General features: G+C 36.5%; 3 protein-coding genes across 3 annotated transcripts in view; 1 reads left to right on the forward strand and 2 right to left on the reverse strand.

The window, feature by feature from the left end:
• The window catches only part of LOC107660003 (serine/threonine-protein kinase 24-like), a 24,811-nt gene extending 22,622 nt beyond the window's left edge, over positions 1 to 2,189 (forward strand). The window contains exons 9-10 of the mRNA XM_016449134.1: positions 91 to 153; positions 2,094 to 2,189. Of these exons, the coding sequence (XP_016304620.1) occupies positions 91 to 153; positions 2,094 to 2,189 (159 nt within the window). The remainder of the gene's footprint in view (positions 1 to 90; positions 154 to 2,093) is intronic.
• Positions 2,190 to 3,094: 905 nt separating this feature from the next.
• Positions 3,095 to 13,548, reverse strand: LOC107660134 (solute carrier family 15 member 1-like). The gene is made up of 23 exons (XM_016449369.1): positions 13,444 to 13,548; positions 13,177 to 13,217; positions 12,875 to 12,959; positions 12,562 to 12,703; positions 11,592 to 11,711; positions 11,356 to 11,455; positions 9,987 to 10,077; positions 9,789 to 9,872; positions 9,609 to 9,691; positions 9,194 to 9,280; positions 8,996 to 9,085; positions 8,837 to 8,881; positions 8,681 to 8,713; positions 8,462 to 8,550; positions 8,286 to 8,367; positions 7,933 to 8,052; positions 6,862 to 6,993; positions 6,672 to 6,718; positions 6,450 to 6,557; positions 6,190 to 6,304; positions 5,348 to 5,485; positions 4,333 to 4,440; positions 3,095 to 4,223 (listed from the first exon to the last, which is right to left on the reverse strand). Exons 1-23 carry the CDS (start codon positions 13,448 to 13,450, stop codon positions 3,993 to 3,995), a joined length of 2,178 nt encoding a protein of 725 aa, XP_016304855.1. The 5' UTR covers positions 13,451 to 13,548; the 3' UTR covers positions 3,095 to 3,992.
• A 1,851-nt stretch (positions 13,549 to 15,399) lies between these two features.
• The window catches only part of LOC107660078 (dedicator of cytokinesis protein 9-like), an 86,564-nt gene continuing 85,753 nt past the window's right edge, over positions 15,400 to 16,210 (reverse strand). The window contains exon 54 of the mRNA XM_016449294.1: positions 15,400 to 16,004. Coding sequence (XP_016304780.1) covers positions 15,879 to 16,004 — 126 coding nt within the window. The 3' untranslated portion in view covers positions 15,400 to 15,878. The remainder of the gene's footprint in view (positions 16,005 to 16,210) is intronic.

A 16,210-nucleotide genomic window follows, 5' to 3' on the forward strand; every position in this document is an offset into this window, starting at 1 on the left:
GGTAGGTGACTGAGCTCAAGGCCACAGCTGACTGTTGTGTTGCATAAGCGTTTTCTTTATCTCACTGTGTGATGTTTTCTGTTTTCACAGGAGCCCAACAAGAGGCCTCTGTCCCAGAGTCTGTCCACTGTCATCACTCCAGTCTTAACTGAGGTAAGACATACCAGTCACCGCCACAGTTGAACAGTCAATGCCAAAATCAGAAATCCATTTATGTTTAAATGCTGGTTTGTATTTGTACTTGCCAGCAGTGAGGCTACATATTGTCTATGGTGGCACTGATCCAACTCTAATTGGGTTTGAAAATGTTTTTGGGTCCCCTAAAGTTTTTTTTTTTCCCCCCGTTTTGGGTCCCATTTCCCTGTTTCACCAAGGTCTGCTCACTATAGGATTTCTGGCTTCGACACTGGTATAGAAACGATATCAGCATGAAGATTAAAAGTGGCCCTTGAATGCTTTATTATATCTTAAAAGCATCTTTTTAAAGGCAGCCGTCACTCCCTCAGGCCTCTTACTAGTCAGTATGGAGCAATGAGGTATTTGAGGCGGAGAGCGGAAAATAGAGGGATGCTGGAAAAAAAGCCCAGGGACAAGTGACTTCGCACTAATTTGTTCCACCCTCTCCTTCATTCAAGGACAAATCCTTCCATTTCCTCTCATGCGCTTCATGAGAGTGCAGTGCACTGTAGTCTAGATTCTTGTCTCCACAAGAAGATTGTTTTTAGAGTTGCCGATATAGAAATAAAACGGATTTCATAGTGCCCTATAATTATAATGATTTTTTTTTGTGGTAATAAAAATAGATGTAAGTGAACAATAGCCTTTAAAATTACTTAAAATACATATATGATAGCAATGAGGCAATGATAATTAGTTCAAATAAAGTATCAAAAGCAAGAAATCATATGGTTTTATTGAACAAAATTGTTTAAATACATAATGTATTATAAACAATAGAGCTAATACATTACGCATTACATCAAAGGCCTGCAGAGGGCGCCAACGGCCTGACGATTGTTTTTACACATTGCTGTGCAATCTAATCCTGGTTTAATATTGACCAAGCACCATTTAATTCAAATGTCCACTTAATCTTTAATATTTGGCCATTTCTTTAGAACAGAAATGCTATAGCTACTGTAATTAAATGAATATGTGGACATCAAAACGTGTAAACTCACAGTGAGGCTTTGAGCTTTTATTTTAAAAACCGCTATGTATTCTCCTGAGTTTGCATAGATTTATAAATGATTTACCTTACAAATCTGATGAAAAGGCACATGTTGCGTTCCCAGATATACGTTATAATAAACCCAAACTCACAACAACATACAGAGATGGCGTTTGAGACGCTCCACACATGTAAATGATAACAGTTCCTGTGGAACTACTGTGAACGGAGCCGCTGTGTGACGCGTGTACACGTTTACACGTTGACGCGTGTACAAGTAGCGCATATAGGCTACTGTATTAGAACTGCATCGCATATAATTATTTAATTAAATTGTAGCGTTTGTGAATTCACAATTATGCTTAATTATGATTTTTAAATGGGTTTAATATATCATGAAGCCTTGGAAAACAGACTAATAATGTGTTTTATACATTCTCGACTGTGAAATGCGCCACTTCTGTTTTTTTGCTGGTTAGTCGACGCGAGCAAAATGAAGTTGAGGATTTTAAAAAATCGAATAGTCGAATAAAATCGACGAATCGCAACAGCCCTAATTTGAAGTGAGGGTGAATATGAAACATTCAGAGGGAAAGTACACTACCATTCAAAATATTTTTGAAATCTTTTTTATGCATTTTTTTGTTATCTTTTGTTGTAAAAAAAATAATAAAAAAGACTGTCACTTTTGATCAATTTAGTGCATCCTTGCTGAATAAAACGATTTATTAAAAATACCCTGACCTTTGATATTTTGTATTTTGGGTTGTGTTCAGCAACATATGAGTGCTTTTTACATTACTTCGATGTAATGGTCAGAAATGATTTCTCTATCAGAAAGAAAACATCTACTGGTCAACTAGTAAGCTTCCTTCATGCACAGATTCCTCAGCTTTCGTTTTCTTCCATGCAGGTTCTCTAGGGGAAGAACATCATCCTCATCGCACCAGTGATTATTCCATTAGCCTGTCCGTCTCTCATCAGTCCCGCCCCCCGGCATCAGCTCAGCGAATCCTGACACCAGCAGACTCTGTGACGTCTACCCTGGAGGACCAACAGTCCTTCACTAGCTTATCAAGAGAACTCCTCAAACTCCTCAAGCTTCCCCTAGTTTCACTTTTCTTTTATAATCTCCTGGAACACTCTTTGGCGTGTGAGTGTATGTGCGTGCGAGCGCTTGTGTGTATGCGTAATAGTGTGTTTGTAATGGAGACTGCTTAAGCAATGGACAAAACGTAGATGTAACTCCTTTGGCTAAGCACAGAGTGAGATGGAGGCAGATCGTTTTTGCATTATCGTACCCGAGCTTTTGGAAGAATGCATTAAGTGAATGCCATCACAGGGCGAGGAGACCGGCCCGTCGCCGCCTCCTCCACCCTAAACAAAATACAAGATTGTGTGCATGACTCTGAACAAAATGCATGTGTGAAGACGGATGTCTGTCGGAGTGTGTGCGCATCCGAGCCCTGGTGAAGGAGATTGCAGTTCTCATGCTGAAATCTCAGGTAGTCTGCAACGAGCAGACCAGTCATCCAGGAAGACAGAGGGCGCTATGTTTGGATTTGTGTACAGATCTGTGTATATAGTCTCAATTTTACAGACCTTTAAAAGAGATGATGGATTTTTGCAAATGAATCACTGTGTACAGATGGCCAAGAGCTTCTGTAGATATTGTTAGAAACAAAACAAAGGTAAATATTTAAAAAATCAAGCCTCTGAAATGGCCATTACTGAAATGCCTTGCCTTTTTATCAAATGTACATTTTTGGGGGGTGCTCTGTTAATTTTAATAAGAAATTAAAAGGTTTTACTCAAGGTTTGAGATCCTACCAACTTCTCTTTTGTCTGTTCAATCTCATATAGTAGTAGTAATTTCAAAATAATCATTATTAATGGCAAAATATTTTCATTGTGAGGCGTAAGTATATTTTTTAATTGAAGTACTTCATCAAAAGTTGATTTATTCATAGCTTATTGGACCCAATGTAGTTTAAAATCCATATACAGTGTTATGTAGAAAAAATAATTTAAAAATACATAGAGGGAAATACTGCACTCTAATGCTCATAGTTGTATGCCAGTTATCTGGTCCGTTCTTATTGTAACCCCTTCAAATAATGCAAATTTAGTTGCAAAATAACAGCATTAACTATGGTCAAACTTAATTACTTAAAAGAAACCTTTACAATACTTTGTCTTACCCATTACTTGGTGTAGATGGATGGCTATTAATACAAATTATTTAGAGGCACGTTTTTTATCTTTAGGCACTTTTTTTTCTGAAAGATCAAATCCACAATTACACAAACAGGACTGTGTTGCTTGAAGTACAAGAGAGAAAATAGATTTAATAGCAGTGTGATGATGTACTTCCACTCTTTAGTTTCCATTTAAACTGGTTTTTCAGGATAATGGTAAATTGCATTTTCCATAAAAGAGCATCACTTGCTCTTTTTTCACGTATCTATTTATTTATTGATAGTAACTTATACACTTATGTTCACAGATTATCTACACTTATAAATAAAACCCGCCTGCAAAGGCACCAACGCACGGCCACTTTAACGCTGGTCTTAACCATATCATGCTCTGTGAAACTACCAAACCTTCTGCCGATGGTTGTCGTCTCAAAACACACCATTCAATTTCAGGTAGAATTTGCTTTTCTTGGGCTGATTTAGGATTGTGTTGTACTTTTGCTACTGCATAACAAATCCCAAGCCCAGCTTTGCTAAAAATGGTGAATCAGTTCTTCGGTCAATAGTAAAGGGAACACCAGCACTTTCAAACCACAGATCAAGAGAAAAAAGAAGCCATGTGTCTAGATCTTCGTTTGTTTGGCGTCTGTGTTATTTGACATCTCGTTGTTTACGTATGCCAAATTGTCTTTCGTCATCATTTCAAGCTTGCTCTTTTTCTTATCTTCTGGCTCAAGCTCCATACATTTAGCCTCAATTTCCGCCGGGTCTATGTAGGTGTAGAAGTAAGCCATGAACGCAAAGATGATACTGACAGCCACCAGGAGACACGCGAACAGCACGTATTCTGCCCACTACAACAACACATACACACAGATGAGCTCGTAGCAATACGGATGCCAACAGTAAGTGACATTTGACTAGGATTTTGTCACAAAAAAGAGAGCAGTTCCAGTGGTATACCTGATCTGGAAGTGAGCCTGCCTCAGCCACAATGAGCACAATGATGTTCCCCACAGCAACAGTCAACAGCCAACCAGCCTGGAGGACTGACTTCATATTGCTTGGTGCCTAAAAGGTAACACATTATGAGACAATTAAAAAAAATAAAATAAATAAAGAGTTAAAGGGATAGTTCACCCAAAAATGAAAATTTGATGTTTATCTGCTTACCCCCAGGGCATCCAAGATGTAGGTGACTTTGTTTCTTCAGTAGAACACAAACGAAGATTTTTAACTCAAACCGTTGCAGTCTGTCAGTCTTATAATGGAGGCTTTGAGAGTCAAAAAAACATACACAAACAAAACCAAATTAAACCCTGCGGCTCTTGACGATACATTGATGTGTAAAGACGATCGGTCTGTGCAAGAAACTGAACAGTATTTATATCGGTTTTTTACCTCTGATTCACCGCAATGTCCGAACTGTCCTGAGCGGCGGCGCATACTCCTGAGCACATTCTCAACAGCTGGCGCGTGACGCGTCTTCTTCTTCTTGCTTTACGGCAGATCGCAGACTTATAAGTCAGATCTATCTCTCAAATGGACCATTGACACTCTATCAACAATATCAATTAGGAGTGTCAATGGTCCATTTGAGAGATAGGTGGCGGTAATGCACATAAGTCTGCGATTAAAAAAAACGATATAAATACTGTTCAGTTTCTTGCACAGACCGATCGTTTCGTGTCTTTACACATCAATGTATCGTCAAGAGCCGCAGGGTTTAATTTGGTTTTGTTTGTGTATGTTTTTTTGACTCTCAAAGCCGTGATTCCCATTCACTTCCATTATATGACTGACAGACTGCAACAGTTTGAGTTAAAAATCTTCGTTTGTGTTCTACTGAAGAAACAAAGTCACCTACATCTTGGATACCCTGGGGGTAAGCAGATAAACATCAAATTTTCATTTTTGGGTGAACTATCCCTTTAATTAGAATTTTTCTGAATGTCGCGTTCCAGAGAGCACGCCATACCTGTGAATAGGAGAAGTCCAGGCCAGTGACAGAGAAGACCACTTCTCCGCAGGTCATCAAAAAGTACTGAATAACCTGCCAGGCCATGTGGATGCCGTTCGGTTCAATGTCCTGTATTGCTTTAATGTTCTCGGTACACTGCACACACATTCAGATGGAATTATTTGTGATTTCAACTTTTGAGAAGGGCAACAAACTAGCTATATGAAATTATTTAAACACAACTCATTTTGTGATCCCAAAAGATCCAAGACTCCAGGATATATATATATCCACAATTCATTTTGTGAGTCCAAAAATGTAAAAAGCAAAAAATTCTATTTGACTTTAGTTTACATCTTGCATGTTTAAATTAAGTTGAAATATTTTATTAATATCAATATCAATTTTATTAATAATAACACTCATTTAAGTCATCCTGATGCCATCTCATAAGTTTGCTGAGGCCCCCTAGTGGGCCCCTGCATGACAACTACTGGTTTAAATGGATACTTCACCCAAAATGAAAATTCTTTCCATATACTCAACCTCATATCAATTCAAACCTGTTTAACATACTGTCTTCTGTGGAACACAAGTGATGATATTTTGAAACAAAAAAAAAACAATGAAAGTCAGTGGTATCCAGTGTTGTTCTGGACACAGATGACTTCCATTCTATGGCTCAAAATAGTTGAGACACTTAAATATATTCTTTTGAGTTCTGCAGATGGAATAAAATGCATACAGGTTTGGAAAAACATGGGGGCAAGTAAATGAGCATATAGGATGATCTATTTCTAGTTCTAACTATTCCTAATAGTGTTCATAGTATTATCTGTGACTGTAAAAACAAGACTTACAGATTCTCCAAAAGTAAAGGTGCTTGGGATCAGGACTGTGTAGGAACTTCCGAAGCCCAGCTGCAGGATATAGTGGCACGTCTGTCCTTCTCCGTTCACAATAGTAAAATTGGCTCTGGGAAGGGAGATATCAAATCAGATCAGTGTAGAAAAGCAGCCTAGCAAAGGGTTTGCACTGTATTTTCATCTGTACAAACAACTGTACGACAGCTTTCATGTATATGTATAGCTATATATTTGTAACAAAACAAAACACATACTTGCCGTGGGTAACATTGAGGTAGCCTGATGCTTGTAAGGGAGCGATGGGACCCAGATTATCAGACTTTATTGTGAAGTTCAGATTAGATCTAAAGCCATTCACAAACCTACAACATATATTTGCTGTTAATGAATTTGAATAGGCATTCCATTTTCAAAACATCTCTTGCAATTCAACTTGAAAAGAATATAAAAATAAATAAATTCAGAAATGCACTAACCTGATCGCATTCATGCCTTGATTGGGTTTCTCAGTTATGTCATTGAGCTGTAAATGAAACAATTAATCAGAACACACTCAACGTTACAGTTATGTATCCTCATGACATTAATGTTACCAAAATAATCAGCACATTTATTTAAGATACTGAATTAAATATCAAGATTTTAAAAAATTAATGCAGCACTCACAGTCTGTAGCATTCCATCAGCATTTATCAAAACCGTGTGCCTTGTTTCCTTCTGGAGATAAGCTGTAGCGTTTCTTCCTCCAGCAAAGACTGTAACGTTCTCAGTGTCCAGTGTCATATATTCATTAGAGGACTGGGGGAGCAAAACAACATCAAAGATGATTATGTACCGTTTACATACAGCACATGTGCATAATGTTTCCTCAACTACAAGTATTTTTATGTCCCAGGGATTGATTCTTATGAAAATTAACAGTTTTCTTTCCAAAATGCACAACTGTTAGAAAATGTCAGGTCAGTGTTAGGGTCAGTCAGATCTTTTTAAAGTTTTTGAAAAAAGTCTCTTTTGCTCACCAAGACTGCATTTGTTTGATCAAAAATACAGTAAAACCGTAGCAATGTCAAATATCACTACATTTTAAAATAACGTTTATATTTTAATATTTTAAAATGATTCATTAAAGTGATTAATTTATTTCTGTGATGACAAAGCTGAATTTTCATGAATTGTCTTGACTTTTTTTTTTATCATGCCTTTTTTTGTTTTTGCTACTTTTCAAATAAAATCAATATAAACCATTTCAATATTTATTTTATGAAAATGATTTATAGAATTTGTATTCCATTATTGCTGTGTCAAAGTTGTACTGTCCACCATAACAAACAATTTTGTCCCAAATAAAGATTTTTCACAAGAGACAAAGTAGGCTATTTTATTCCAAAAAGTATTTAAAATATCATTTCCATCACAGAATGCTATTGAATATGTAATTTAGGATGTGGAAATAACACTACAGGACTGAATTTTTATTTATTTCAGAAAAAATAATTTATATATATATATAAAAATGACAGTTTTCCTGTGATGTCTTGTTTGCATATACACTATTACTCAAAATAGTAGTTAATTTATAAATACTAGTACAATTGTAAAATTTTCTGAGTTGTCCATAGTGCCAAAAATGCCCATAATTTAAGAGACATCCAATAATGTTATTTTCTTTTAATTCTGGTTTTCCAACTCTTTCAAAAACTGCTTGATTATGTTTGATGTGCCATTGTGCGAACTTACATTAAAACCAGGAACAGCAAACGGTTCTTGCCCCCCCACTACAACAGGCACTGATGTGTTCTCCAAGTTCAGGAACTTCACCTGGGTTTGAGAGCTTGATGGGAAGTCGGGGATTGTTCGCTGTTGGATTACAAGACAGGCATGTCAGAAACATACAATTTATTTTCTTTGCTGAAAATGTACAGTATATCAAATGCATTGTGATGATTATTATACCAGAAAGCTAAGGGCATAAATCAAGCCAATAAGCATGCTGTACCAATAACAATCTTCAATCTAAATAAAGCATCAGGTTTTGTTTCTTAGACGTCATTGCAACATATCTGCTAGACTGCAAGGTATCTGTTACTCACGTCAATTTGAATCTGCAAAAGAGCAGCAGCCACAAATGCTAACGCGGCCAGCAGCATACCAACAGTCATCCTCCGCAGGGGCCTGGAAATCACCACACACACAAAATCACAGTCAAATAACATGTCATGTCTCATAATCACAAAGGCAAATTCCATAAAAGTTATCCAGCGCTTACGTGAAGTTTATACCACACTTCTTGATAAGTGGATACACTGCAGAGTCCATTATCGGCACCATTATCACAATCAGCATGGGGTTCACAATCTGCACCAGAACACAAATAATGAGCACACATGCACTATATGTACACTACAATGTACAATCACAGATCGTCCTGATCATTTCATATCCATAGAAAACACAAATCAAACCGTGTAGCATAAATCAGTCTCACCTGCATCTGATCTGGCTGAATTATAAACGCTCCCTATGATGAGAGAAAGAAAGAAGGAATATACCATATAAAATATGACAACATAATTGGACTGATATATGTGCATTTTGTAGTTTTCTTTAAAAAGTTGAAATGCATGAGTTTTTTTTTACTTACAAAGTTACCATTCATAGTGGTGGCCTGAAGAGTCCAACGGGAGCCCTGAAAAGACAACACAACTCTCATTTAACATCAAGCCAGAAAACAGATGAGTGTTTGTGCAAGAATGCATATTTGATTATGGCATTTGTAGCATCATTGTGTTTTTACACCGACCTGCTGGTCAAATAAGGCCCAGAACATTGGCAGAGGGATATAGAGGAACAGAACCTTCAACACCATCTTCACCTGAGCGATCAGGAGTTTCTGTAAAAAGACAGAATGTCTGTGTGAATATCTTACTGCACTGAAGAGTTCATTGGCGCATGCTGTGCGTATTTAAAACATTTAATCACAATGCTTTATGTAACATACATCATATTTCTCTTCCGCCCAGTCCATCCAGTGCTCTCTCTTGGGGTGTTGCTTACTGCGGTGATTGAAACGGTTCTTAACTGCAAACTGTAGTAGAGAAAAGACAGCAATCATGCATTTAGACTTTCCCACATGACTTGATGTTATCCCAGCAGGCACCTTGATCTCAATTTGATGTCAAACACTAGTCAAGACTTGATCGAGACGCTGTCAACATTTTAAATTCATGTCTTTTCAACATCAATTGCCCACCAAAACAATTACATATGATTATTGATTATTTATCAAATATGCAAGTTACACTGTCTTCTAATGGAACGTGAACTGTAATTGAGGAGTCTCATTTTATGTCTCCGTTTTTCCAAAAATGTAATATTATTTCTTAAAGAAAAGGTAATGTTTTCGGTGCTCTTACTCCAATGCATTTCATGACTCGCAGCAGGATGTTGCCTTTGGGGGATTCCATAATGTACATGCTGTGGCCTGCGATGAACACAACTGCAGAGAGAAGAGTAACCTCAGTCGATCGAGTGGTCATAAAAGGCATTGCACATGTCAAAATAAATACAAGTAGACCAAAGCTGCTGTAACTTACTGAGGGCAACCACCATGAGAGCTGCAGGGACCCCAAAAGCCAGCGGGAAACAACTTTGCTTTGAGTAGATACCACACTCTTGAGCTGAAAAACGTAACAAATACACACAAAGACAAGATCATAAGTGTATTTACCAATCTACCATGCATTTAACAACAAATGTAAAAGATGCTATTCGGATTGTAACAAAATACACACCTCTCAGGATGGGTGTGATGAGAGTGGAGAGAAGACTGCCAGCGTTAATGGACAGATAAAATATGGAAAAGAAAGAACTTCTTTGTTTTTCCTGAAATAAAATAAAAAGAATTAGTACTATCATTTAAATACACTACCATTCAAACGTTTGGGGTCAGTCATTTTTTTACATTTTTTATTATTACTTTTTAATTATTTAATTATTATAATTTATTACAATATTACATTACATTTCAAAGTAATGGCTTCAATTTTAATCGATTTTAGTTTATTCCTGTGATGGCAAAGTTGAATTTCCAGTCTTTAGTGTCTTATGATCCTTCAGAAGTCTTTCTAATTTGCTGATTTGGTGCATAAAGGGATAGTTCACCCCAAAAATGACAATTACTCCATGATTTACTCACCCTCAAGCCATCCTAGGTGTATATGACTTTCTTCTTTCAGACGAATACAATCGGAGTTACATAAAAAATGTCCAAGCTTTTTTGCCAAGATTTTGAAGCACAAAAAAGTGCGTCCATCCATCATAAAAGTGCTCCACACGGCTCCAGGGGGTTAATAAAGGCCTTCTAAAGCGAAGCGATGCATTTGTGTAAGAAAAATATCCATACAGCCTACATCCTACATCATATACTACGTCCTAAGCCACTCTCTCATGAATGTGCGTATGATACAGTTTATACATTTTTATATTTTTCTTGCAAAAACGCTTCAGGAGGCCTTTATTTACCCCTGGAGCCGTGTGGAGTACTTTTATGATGGATGAATGCATTATTTGGGCTTCAAAATCTCGACCCCCCTTCACTGCCTTTAGAAAGCTTGGAAGAGCCAGGACATTTGATAATATGACTCTGATTGTATTCGTCTGAAAGAAGAAAGTCAAGTCATATGATAGGTTGAGGGTGAGTAAATCATGGGGTAATTTTCATTTTTGGGTGAACTATCCCTGTAAGAAACAATTCTTATTACTATCAGTATTGAAAACAATTGTGCTGCTTAATATTTTAGCAGTTTCTACTGGCTGAAAGCAAGTGTGTGTGTGAAAAAAATACAAATGTTACAATATGAGGAATACTGACATATAATAGATACATCAGCATTCCTCACATTGTAACATTCAGCCTAAAACATGCACATTTCACACTTTCACCATTGGCCTTTAGACTTTATATCCTTGTAGGTGGAGGCCCTAAAAATCACTATTTGTTAATCTCTAACACTCAATATCAGAGACTTAGCCTTGAGCTGATAACAGCTGATTTACACACACAAGAATGTGCAGCTGTGCTTGAATTCAGTTCATCCTCTTTAATAGGGTGTGTTAAATGTGTGTGTGTGTGTGTGTGTGTGTGTATAAGGGTCTACATGCCTGATGTTCTTCAAACTGATCTCCTCCAAACGCTGCCACACAGGGTTTAATACCTCCAGTTCCCAAAGCAATGAGGAGGAGTCCCAACATGGACATGGCACTAAAATAAAAGAGAGGAGATTCAAATTCACACCAAATAATAAGTCATAAAGAGCATTCTACTTTTAATTCAATAGGTTATTTGGGTAATGTTTACAATAATATAATGAAACAGCATATCCCAAGCAGTAACTCACGTATGGAAGGTCATGTTGTCAGGTGTACCATCTCTGTTTGCATCTGTGATGTCGTGGATGGCACTGATTGCCATGATCACCTGTCCGATGGTGTACACTACAGACAGATACACGATAGTCCTGCGAAAAGTGGAGAATGGAGGTAATGTTTATACCCACATGAATTCTAGTAGAAATACATTTATAATCTAATGTTATTGAACTAAGTCTTTTGACTGTGTACTCAGTACAAGTTTAGAAACTGGGGTCCGGTGACGGGCAGGAGGCCACAAGGGGGTGCTAGGGGTCCAAGTAAATTTTCAAGGAAAAAAAAAAGAAGCTTTGGACCAATATTTATTGTGAAAAGCAATAATAGAGTTATTATTAATTATCTTCAATTTATAATGTCTTCTCCAAAAATATTTGAATGATTGTTTTAAAATAAATGGAAATTACTGAATTTTTTAAAATCACACATTAATTAATTATTGATTTACCTCAAAATGGGTTTTAAAATATACACACTACCCTTTAAAAGTTTGGAGTCTGAAAATTTTGTAATGTTTTGAAATGAAGTTGGTTATGCTAATTTATGTGATGAAAAGTAAATAATATTGTAAATATGGTTACAATTATGGCTTTCTATTTTTAAATGTAATTTATTCCTGTGATGTCAAAGCTTAATTTTCAGCAGCCATTACTCCCTCCAGTCTTCAGTGTCACATGATCTATTCTAATGTGTTGATTTAGTGCTCAAGAAACATTATTATCAAAGCACAGCTGTTGTGCCGCACAGTATTTATGTGGAAACTATGGTTCCTTTTTTTGAATGGTAGTATAGCTGTTTTGATATTGTAGGAAAGGGTACCATCATAGTTGGGGATCATTAGAATCAAAAAGTTTGAAATTCACTGACATTGTATATCGCATACTGTATTCCTAGTATGGTTAGTATGGTAGTATGTTATATTTTCCAAGTCCTAAAACTCACTTGAACTTGCCCAGCCATGAGTCTGCAATGATGGCCCCCAGGATAGGTGTTAGGTAGCACAGAGCCACGAACGTGTGGTAGATGGTGGTGGACAAATCATTGTCCCAACCGATAAAATACTTGAAGTACAGCACCAGCACCGCTGCAAAACACAGAGACAGGAGACACAGCAAGAGATGAGTGGAAAGAATTAAGAAGGAAAGAAAGAGAAAAAAGACTAAGCTGTGTGAAATCATCTATGTGGATGGTAAAGGTAAAACAGAGATAAAAGTTCACAGTATTTTATTTGTGTACAGTATGTGTTTGGTCTCACCTTTCATGCCATAGTAGGAGAATCGCTCACAGAACTCATTCACCACAATGAAAAATATACTGACAGGATATCCAAAGCAACTTGGCTACAACGAAAAATCACAGCTCAATTAAAATATTTCCTAATAACACGTACTTTTATTAGAATTGTATATTTTTGTATTTACTATAAAAAAACAGTGCTTAATTGTGTTGAAATATTTATTGTACAATAAATTATTCAATTTAATAAAATAAAAATACTGACAAGTAATTCTGTGAGTAACTAGCATTGCATTACTGATCAGATTTGAAAAGTATCACCCTATTATTCTTGGCCTTCTTTGTATTTCTCTCCTCGTTGTCTGCAAAAATGAAGTGAAATGTCATTAAAATAGCTCTAATATGGATTCAGTTTGAACTTACTAAATGCTATTTCAAATGTCTTCACACTATAACATATTTATGGACAGTTTGTGCATTGCCCTGTTTAAGCAAAGAATACACACATTCAGTCTATAGGTACAAACCCAAAGTTAACAAAGATAATTATTATTATATTGTTCCATATCAACATCTAGGTTTACTCACCTGCCATGATGACTGCGCTGACTGAGGCTGCCTTCTAGCTCTCTTGTTAAGAATATCCTTTAGTACAGACAAAGCTGTACTCTGAAGGAGACAGGTAACAGGGTTTTACAGACTCTGAACAATAAAATGTATCCTTGGCCACCACCACTGGGTTAAAATGAGATTGACGTAGATGTTTATGACAGTATTTGTGGCTGTGTGCACGTATGAGTGGGAGGAGGCAAATGAGGAGCAGTTTAGTTATTTATCTTATCAATTGATACAGAAAATCAAATGATATGAACGTTTAGCCTTTGTAATAAGATTTAATTATATTAGAATGAATATACGAATTATTTCATTCCAAAACTTAAAAAAAACTATATAGTGCAAAATATCATTGTTTTCCTATGCATATTTTTAATAAATCAAAGATTTAGCAAATACATTTATTCTTATATAAATTTGTCCTTGAAAGTTTTTTTTTAAGCTATTTCAAGTCAAGTACACTTTTTTGATGGGGTAGATAAAATCCTACAAAATCTTTAAATATGAATTATGTTGAATGGTAAATGGAGGTTGATTTAATATAATACATAATTAACTCTTCGAGCTGAAACTGCTATCTGAAAGAATGCAGATTAGATATGCTAGATAATGTTGGAACTTCAAAACATTGCCAACACATCATAAGACTGTTCTCAAATAACCCTAATAATGCCATTTATTACCCTGATACAACCCCATAACACATACAATCTGTGTGCATATATTTACATTCTAAGATTTACTGACTGTGAAGTCGGAGTGATGTGAACAACACTTTCACAAAGCACATCGTCAGCTGTTATAAAATGTTAAAAAGGCTTACTTAAGCTGAAAAGCTGAAGATAACCTGGATTTGAAGTTTGTAGAGCTGTAATGCATTGGAAGAGAGAGGTAAACAAACTGCCCTCACCCAAACAGAGATGTTTCTGCGATACAATGGTGACAGTGGTGGAGGGGGGCAGGGGCAGAACGACATGAGCAAAGTGTGTGTGTAGATTGAGAGCAAGTCAGCAGGTTTCATTCAGAACGCACTTTAAAAACAAAATTGAATCTAATACTGCGTCAATATGGTCTATCTCTTCTAAACCATATATATATATATATATATATATATATATACATAGGGTGCTTTAAAAGTGGCAGCAATCAGATATGAAAGAATAATTGATGGGCTGTATGTTTTTGCAGTCGTGCTAAAGGCCTCATAATCTGGGGTAAAAAAAAACAAAGTATGGTAGGCCATAAATTATACATTAAAAAGACCATAGATAATGTATAGACGAGAAAACTGAATCAGGTTTTAACACCCTTTATAAGGATCTTGGTTGGTAAATAATAAAGTTCACAGTAGTAGAGATAAAGTATGTTTAAGGGAAGCAATTGATAAGAATGAAAACCACATGAAAACTGATGTAAGATAATACATTTTATTCAGAGATTTTAGGGACATTAATATATTTCCAGAACAGATTCTATTAAATAAAAATACCCCCCATATCTAACCCCCCGATATAAAACAATTTATATTTAAACAAACATAAACGGTTATAAAAATCCTTGTGTTTATCTCTTTTGTCCATATATATATTTATATATTTCACATCTAGCCTTCTCACTTTGGCAAGAGATCTTCAGGAACCAAAACAGGACAAAGAAAGAGAATTATTGCACTCTGCTACAAAGAAACAGCTAATCGTTTCTTGGCTTCAAAACAAAAAACAAAACAAAAACAAAACAAAACAAAACAAAACAAAACAAAAAACAGAACAGAACAGAACAGAACAGAACAGAACAAAACAGAACAAAACAGAACAAAAACAAGGAAAAAATGATAGAAATGGAAGTGTGGGCTAAAAAGCTTGAGTGGCTCAGGTGATCATGGGTATTTTGTACAGTAAAGCTCAAACTTCCAGCTACACTAAAGTTCAGTTATATTCTCTTCACTACTACTCAATGGACAGCAGCTGCCTCAGACACAGGAAGTGATGTCGCAGCCTCTCTCTCAGCACAGAGCAGCAAAAAACGTACAGAATTGGGGAATATATGGAAAAATGATGCATTAAAATTGAGGAATGTGAAAGTAAAAAGGCAGATTTTTCAAGTTGTTCTGGTTACGAAAGAAATAAAAGTGATAGTCTCCACAGGAAACTGGAGTGGATGAGAGAAGAACAAATGCTCCTTTCTTTCAATTACATGAGTCATATGGGAACAGTATCTGGACATTACAAAGACCGGACACACCTGCTCTATCCCAGAGTCCTGGATGCTGATTGATGGGCGATTCATTCAGGAGTGTCGGACAATGAAATTCCATTCTTTTCTTGTTCTTTCGCTTTTGACGCTTTTCAGTCTGTCTGTCCGTCTCTCTGGCTCAGGCAGGGTCAGAGGTTTAAGGCTAGGGGTGAGAGTCACACGGTGGAGGCGGAGCTAGGCATGCCATGCAGGGTGGTGCCGCTGGGCGTGCCACTGATGGCATTGAAAATATGCAGCGAATCCGAAAGAGAGCTCTTGGTTCCGCCCTCCTCAGCGGAGATCTGATGACGAGGAAGAGTGCAGGGTGAGAAAGACCAGATCAAACTGACACTTGAACTGTACTGTATTGTTTTTAATGTATGATAAATTGTATGCATTATTACCATCCGATCTACAGAGGCCAGCACAATAGAGAGAGAGAACGAGAATCATGAATATTAAACATGAACCAAACATTCACGTAACCTACTAGTTAATATACACTGGC

The sequence above is a fragment of the Sinocyclocheilus anshuiensis genome, unplaced genomic scaffold, assembly GCF_001515605.1.
Source record: "Sinocyclocheilus anshuiensis isolate Anshui unplaced genomic scaffold, SAMN03320099.WGS_v1.1 scaffold55, whole genome shotgun sequence".
Lineage (NCBI taxonomy): Eukaryota > Metazoa > Chordata > Actinopteri > Cypriniformes > Cyprinidae > Sinocyclocheilus > Sinocyclocheilus anshuiensis.